Source organism: Elephantulus edwardii, unplaced genomic scaffold (genome assembly GCF_000299155.1).
Source record: "Elephantulus edwardii isolate Elephantulus edwardi_28Jun2011 unplaced genomic scaffold, EleEdw1.0 scaffold00002, whole genome shotgun sequence".
Classification (NCBI taxonomy): Eukaryota; Metazoa; Chordata; class Mammalia; order Macroscelidea; family Macroscelididae; genus Elephantulus; species Elephantulus edwardii.
Window position 1 is genome coordinate 40,079,753 of NW_006399752.1, and position 6,983 is coordinate 40,086,735.

The window sequence follows — 6,983 nt, forward strand, 5'->3', positions numbered from 1 at the left end:
AAGAGAAATCCTAACTTATAAATCTGTAATTCCTTCAATTCCTGAACAAGGGTTTTCATATAATATTTGGTGTAAAGTTTGGCTTCCCATATTTCCCCCCTTTTGAAAAATATGGAACGCTTCACGAATTTGCGTGTCATCCTTGCGCAGGGGCCATGCTAATCTTCTCTGTATCATTCCAATTTTAGTATATGTGCTGCCGAAGCGAGCACTAGCTTTGTATACTTTGTTGTTTCAGCAGATATATTGTTGTTGTTGTTGTGTACCATCTAGTTAGTGGGTTTTCAGAGGTAATAAATCACGTGGGAGGAGATTGTCTTTTTCCTGTGGAGCATCTGGTGGTTTCAAACCACATACCTGGCTGTTGAGAGCACAATTCCTTACCATCAAGTCACCAGTGCTCCCTTTGGGGTGCTTCAGGGGTAAAGAGCTATGAGTTGAGTGAAATAAAAGTAATAATCCAAAAAGAGGTTAATCACAGCCCTCATTTTTATTTTACCTGGGATGAACTAACTTTAGAAATTGTTCCACGTTGTGCAAATGTCTCTTCAGAGGAAAGCCTGACGTGTACTGACAGTGTGTGTGTTAGGGGGAGGGGGATGTGAGAGTCACTGGAATGTTACCTCCAGTGCTAGGATGAGATGTGAGGGGCATTGAGACGTTCCCCTCAGAATCTGGGGGAGATGTGAGTGTCACAGGGACGTTAACCACAGTACTTTGACCAGTCAGTGAGTTTCAACATCACAGAATCCAAGGCTGCCCTCACCTCCCCTGACCACTTCCCTCTCTGGTTCGGTGGGGTGTATGTGGCTTCAGTGGCTCCCAGCCAGGTGCACAGATGCGATCTCTCCCTCACTGTCCCAGAGCTTTGGACTGATTCAGAGGTCACTCACTCGGGCAGAGAGTATCAAAGGTGCTGGTGAACACACAAAGGCCGTTGGAGCAGGCTGACACCAAGGCCAGTGCAGTTTGAAGCTGTGGAAATGGGAGTGGGAGGGGGCCAGCGTTGACATCCTCCTTCACAGAGGACATTATGTCAACAAGGTGGTTTCATGGACCTGTGTCCCTGGGGGGACTTGAGGAAAGGAGGACAGCCGACAGAGTGAGCATTGTCTACACATCAGACCCGCTCAAACTGGAGCTGCTCCTAAGAAGTCTGCTTCTCAGGCTTCACTCCCCTCTCCCCCACCCCGCCCCCAAGGAGGACAGCTGTCTGCTTACACATTCTCTAACTCAGGACACAAAAGGCAGCAGCATTCGCCCAGAGATAAAGATCAGAGGGCAGGATGTGAGGATGAATGAGAATCACTCACCATATAAAGAAACCAAATAATGTAAACAAATGACTATAAAACACAACAGACATGCACCAAGCACAGTGGACATGGACGAAACACAATGCATGTGAAGGATAAAATATTAGTAAAAATATGAGAATCACAGGGAAGAAATTTAGTTACAGTTATTTTAGAGGATAGTTGTTGTTGTTGTTGTTGATGTTGATGCCTTGGAATCAAGCACAACTCATAGTGACCCTATGAACAAAAGCCCCGAAGCTTTCCTATAACTATCGATTCTTATCAAAGTTTGTAGAGTTTCTGGAGGCATGTTATTTAGGAAGTAGAAGACACTCCTGCTTCCAAACCTGTATGCCTTTGTTTTTATATGCCCTTGAGTCACTTGTGATGTACAGCGACCCTATGTACAGCAGCTCTGAACCCTTCCCTGTCCTGAGCCAGTCTCGCCAACTCTGACACACCAACCCCCATCTCCTCAGTTACTGTGTCAATCCATCTCATCAGGGGTCTCCCTCTCCTGTGAGGTCCATCCACCCTTCTGAGCATGATGTCCTTCTCCAAGGACTGATCTCTCTCTCCTGGCCATGTGCCCGAAGTAAGTAAGGCAGAGCTTCAAAATCCTAGCCTCCAAGGAGAGACTTGGTTTCATTCTCTCCAAGACAGATCTATTTGTTTTCTTGGCAGTCCATGGTACATTCAAGACTCTTCTCCAGCACCACAACTCGAAAGCAGCTATTCTTCTTGTATCATCCTCAGTCATTGCATCATCCTTAGTCACTCTATGTACAGCACAGGATAGTTACAATGTACATATTGTAAGAGATGTCTTCAAACTAAACATGTGTGGACTGTCCAACAGAAAACCAATGTTCTTTATAAATTTTAAATCAAGTTTCAAGAAAAGCACGTGACCAGGAGGGACCAGTCCCCAGAGAAGGACATCATGCTTGGAAGGGTGGAGGGACAGCGCAGGAGAGGAAGGCCCAGGATGAGGAGGATCAGCAGAGTAGCTGGAATAATGGGGTAGGTGTGTTGGAGACAGTAGGTCTGGCTCAGGGTAGAGTCGAGTTCAGAGCTTTTGTACACAGGGTGGCTACATGTCACAAGTGGCACATAATGACAATAACAACAACGGTAGTATTGATTTAGAAAAAGCACCAGGATATTTTCCCTAAAACCTTGCATCAATTAGGACTTTGTTACTGTGTGTGACAAAGATACTCAAATTCACAGAGAACAGATGGAGACAGAGCTCTGACTCCTCCCAGGCTCTGCTGGCCTGTGCTTGTCCACTCCCCCAAGGTTGCCCTTATCAGGATGGTCCCAGATCATCACAGCTTCACTCCAGCTCCATCTTCTTCCTCCGAGTTTTCATGCCTCATTCTTCCTTCTGATTAGTGAGAGAATCACCAATCACATGACCTCACCAAGCTGTAAGAGAGCCCAGTAGGTCAACTACATTCTGAGCTCCCTGCAGTCAGCAACGGCTGATTTCCTTCCCTCACTGCTTACAGGACTCGCCTCCAAGTCTCCAGACCTGGGATGGAAGGCACCATTGAAGGACTAACTGGAAACAAAGACGAACAAAGAAAGGGAGGGAGGAGCAAGTCATTCCCCTTTGCATGGCTTCAGTTTTTCATTTGCAAAATAGAGCTCATCATGTATCTTCATGACTAAGCCTCCCTTTAGGGAAGGAGGGAGGAAGACAGCGAGTGAAAAAAAGCAGTTTTAGTCTGCTTGGTTGCACAGTCAACACTCTTGGTAGCAGCAGCCAGGAAATCAAGAGACGAATTGCATTGGGAAAGTCAGCTGTGAGGGACCTCTCAAGAGTACTGAAGAGCAACAATGTCAGGCTGGAGACTACGGTGCGCCTGATCCAGGCCATAATCTTCACAATTACGTGCTATGCATCAGAGAGTTGGACAGTGAATAGGGATGATAGAAGGAGAATTGATGCCTTCGAGCTGTGGTATTGGAGAAGAGTGCTGAATATACTATGGACTGTTTGGAGAATAAACAGGTTTGTCCTGGAGAGGGTGAAGCCAGAATGTTCCTTAGAGTCAAGGATTCTGAAGCGTCATCTGACAGACTTTGGGCATGTTGCAAGGAGGGGCTGGTACTTGGAGAGGGATGTCATGTTTAGCAGAGTGGAGGGACAGCGCAGGAGAGGAAGACCCTCGATGAGATGGATCGATTCTGTGAGTGGAGTGCTGGGAATGAGTGTGTTTGAGACGGCGAGGTTGACACAGGATAGAACGGCATTTAGGGCTCTTGTACACAGGGTCGCTATGAGTTGCAGGAGACTCGATGGCACGTAACAACAACAAAAACAACAAGTGAAAAGGAGAAGAAATGAAGGGTGGTGAAACAGATTATGGGATTGTTCTGTGTTTTCTTTTTACAGTAGAGTCCTTAGCTTAGCCATGTCTTCCTATCCAGACTCATCAATACATAAAGCAGTTAAAGGAGTGTGATGGAATTGGAACCTTGTGGTCAAGGTCCTCACCTCCATCCACTGCCAGCCTTAAAACCCACCCAGCCCTCTGACCAGACCAGGCACTGACTGCTTGTCTGCTGCAGGACCCCTCATGGCCTCCGTACAGGTTACTGTGTGAATGGTCAGGTGTGTTGGGGAAGTGACGGAGAACCATGGAGTTATTTACACTGGAGAGTGACACATGGACCATCTTGTTTTCAGAGGATGGGGCCGTCTTGGCTGTGGCTGCTGGGGGCAGGAGTCCTGGTCTGCCAGCCCTTTCCTGCACATGGAGGTAAGAATTTGGTTCTGCCGCAGGCCCCCAGTGACCAGCTCCCGGGGCCAGTCCCGGCCTACCACAAGGTCACACCCACCATCACCAGTTTTGCCTTGCGGCTGTACAAGCGGTTGGCAGCAGGGGACCCCGGCAACATCTTCTTCTCCCCTGTGAGCCTCTCCGCCACCCTGGCCCTGCTCTCTCTCGGGACCCAGGCAGACACTCAGACTCAGATCCTGGAGGGTCTGGGCTTCAACCTCACCGAGACTGCAGAAGCTGACCTCCACCGCGGCTTCCAAAGCCTCCTCCTCACCCTGGACCTGCCCAGCCCCAAACTCGAACTGAAAGTAGGCACCTCCCTTTTCCTGGACAAGCAGCTCAAGCCGCAACAGGGGTTTCTGGACAGCATTAGGGAGCTGTACGGAGCGCTTGCGTTCTCAGGCAACTTCACAGAGTCGGCTGAGATGAGGAGGCAGATCAATGAGTACGTGAGAAAACGAACATACGGGCGAGTGGCCGGCTGCCTGCAAGACTTCAGCCAAGACACGCTCTTGGTTCTCTTGAATTTAATCTTCTTCAAAGGTGAGTCCTTGCTGCTGTTGTTAAGTGACATCGAGTCGCTTAACACTCATAACAACCCTACGTACAACAGCCCTGAAACCTGCTCTATCTTGTGCCAGCTTTACTGTCTCCAACATACCTAACCTTCATTACTCCAGTCACTGAATCAATCCATCCCATAAATGGTCTCCTTCTCTTTGTCCTTCCACCGTTCCAAGCATCATGTCACTCTCCAAAGACCAGTCCCTTCTTGCAACATGCCCAAAGTATGTCAGGCGAAGCTTCAGAATCCTTGCCTCCAAGGAGCAGCCTGGCTTCACCCTCTCCAGGACAAACCTGTTTGTTCTCCTAGCAGTCCATGGCGTATTTAATTCTCGTCTCCAGAACCACAGCTCAAAGGCATCAATTCTCTTTCTATCATCCCTAGTCATTGTCCAGCTCTCGAATGTATAGCAAGTGATTGTGAAGACCATGGCCTGAATCAGGTGCACCTTAGTCTCCAGACTGACATTGTTGTTCTTCAGTACTTTGGAGAGGTCCCTGACAGCCATCTTTACCACTGCAATTTGTCTCTTCATTTCCTGGCTACTGGTACCAAGAGTGTTGATTGTGGAGGCAAGTAAACTAAAGCTGTTAACAATATCAATCTCTTCACCATCCATCCAGATGCTGCCAGTGGGCCCAGTGGTGAAAATCTTTGTCTTCTTGATATTGAGCCTCAATCCATATTGAGGGCTATAGTCCTTGACCTTCTGCAGCAAATGCCATAGTTTCAGCAAGTAGGACTATATCTTCTGCATAACGCAGATTATTGATGAATCTTCCTACAATCCTGATGCTACATTTCCCCACACAGAGACCAGCCTCCCAGATTATCTGTTCTGCATATAGATTATTTCCACTTCCTGCCACCAGCAAATGCACGTACCCAATGAGGATCCACTGAGAAGTCCTCTGAGTCACAGGGATTTCACTGCAAGCACTGAGTGGGGACTTCTTCCCCTCTTTATCCTCCCCTCCTCCTTCCCTTTTTCCTCTTCTTCATCCACCTTCTTATTTTCCTCCTCCTCCTCTTTTTTTTTCTGTCTGTTTCCATGATTTAATTCCTTCTTTTACTAAACAAATATTCCTGCCAGATTAAAAAGTTCCATAGAATGAAAAGGATCTTTTTCAACATCACACCTTTATCCACTGCTTCTAAGTGTGTAGGCAAAAACAAGAAAGCTCTTACTGCTTTGCTTTCATTTACGTTACTGAGCAGCAGTCTCAAGGGTCCGAGTTTTACTGATTAACAACAAGCCGAAGTGCATTTCAGATGTTTGTTAGATGACGTATTTCAAACTAAATTAGGTCTCAAGTCTGAGGTCTCTAGAGATGTTCTTCATTCACTCACCCAAGAACAGAAATGAAGCGGTGACTATGTTTTAGAGACTTTGCTAACCTCTCACGAAAAGAAAGGAACAGGCTTTCCTATTTCCTAAACAGGAGGGTTTCCACTTCCTGTTTAACTCCCGAGCCTATTGGGCTGCCAACAAGTAAAGAGGCAATGACAGCTTAGGGGGCAGCTGATGCCCTGCTTGAGTAGACATGATTATCATGGAACACTTAAAAGAGAACATAACCCCAGTGGTATGGTCGTTAAGACATTCAACTGCTAGCCAGAGAGTTGAGACTTCAATCCCCCTGGCCACTCCACTGGAGAAAGAGGATGTAGTCATCACTTTGCACAGCCCCAGGAACCCCACGAGGAAATTCTGCTGTCTTATAAGGTCACTAGGAGGCCAAGTCGACTCAATCGCAGTTGGAGTCATAGGAATCTTGACCAGGGGACTAAGGGGAGAGCTCCTGAGAGAGGGGGCACCTAAGCTGAGATGTGAGCGTGCTCGGGCAAAGAGGCTGTCGGAGGGGACATGAGAAGGGGGTTCAGACTGTGACAAAGGCACACACAAGGGCCCAGGTGAAAGGATTCTACTGCATTTTCAGGGAGCCGAGTCAGGTTTAGTTTGCCTAGACCATACCTAGACTGCTATAGGAAAAGCATCTAAAAGAAGCACCAAGAATCACATCAAGGGCTGCACAGGTCCTGCTAAGGGTCCCAGACTTCAGTGCAGAGGAACCTAGAATAGTCAGTTATAATGATGCCAAGACATGATCATATGCTGAAATGTGTAATATGATTTGCAGTAAAGAAAGAGAGAGAGGTTTTTAAAGTAGTTCAAAGTACAATGTTGACTTTGACCAAAGCTGCCTTTAGAGGTTGTTCTTGTTGTTGTTGCTATATGCTGTTGAGTCATTTGCGACTCATAGCGACCCTATATACAACAGCCCTAAACCATGCTCTATCCTGTGCCAATCTCATTGCCTCTGACAC

The 6,983-nt window shown here is 47.2% G+C and overlaps 1 protein-coding gene across 1 annotated transcript in view; it reads left to right on the plus strand.

Annotated features, from left to right (window-relative positions):
* Window positions 1–3,999: 3,999 nt before the first annotated feature.
* SERPINA11 (serpin peptidase inhibitor, clade A (alpha-1 antiproteinase, antitrypsin), member 11) overlaps window positions 4,000–6,983 on the plus strand; it is a 12,932-nt gene continuing 9,948 nt past the window's right edge. The window contains exon 1 of the mRNA XM_006879094.1: window positions 4,000–4,633. Within this exon, the coding sequence (XP_006879156.1) occupies window positions 4,000–4,633 (634 nt within the window). The remainder of the gene's footprint in view (window positions 4,634–6,983) is intronic.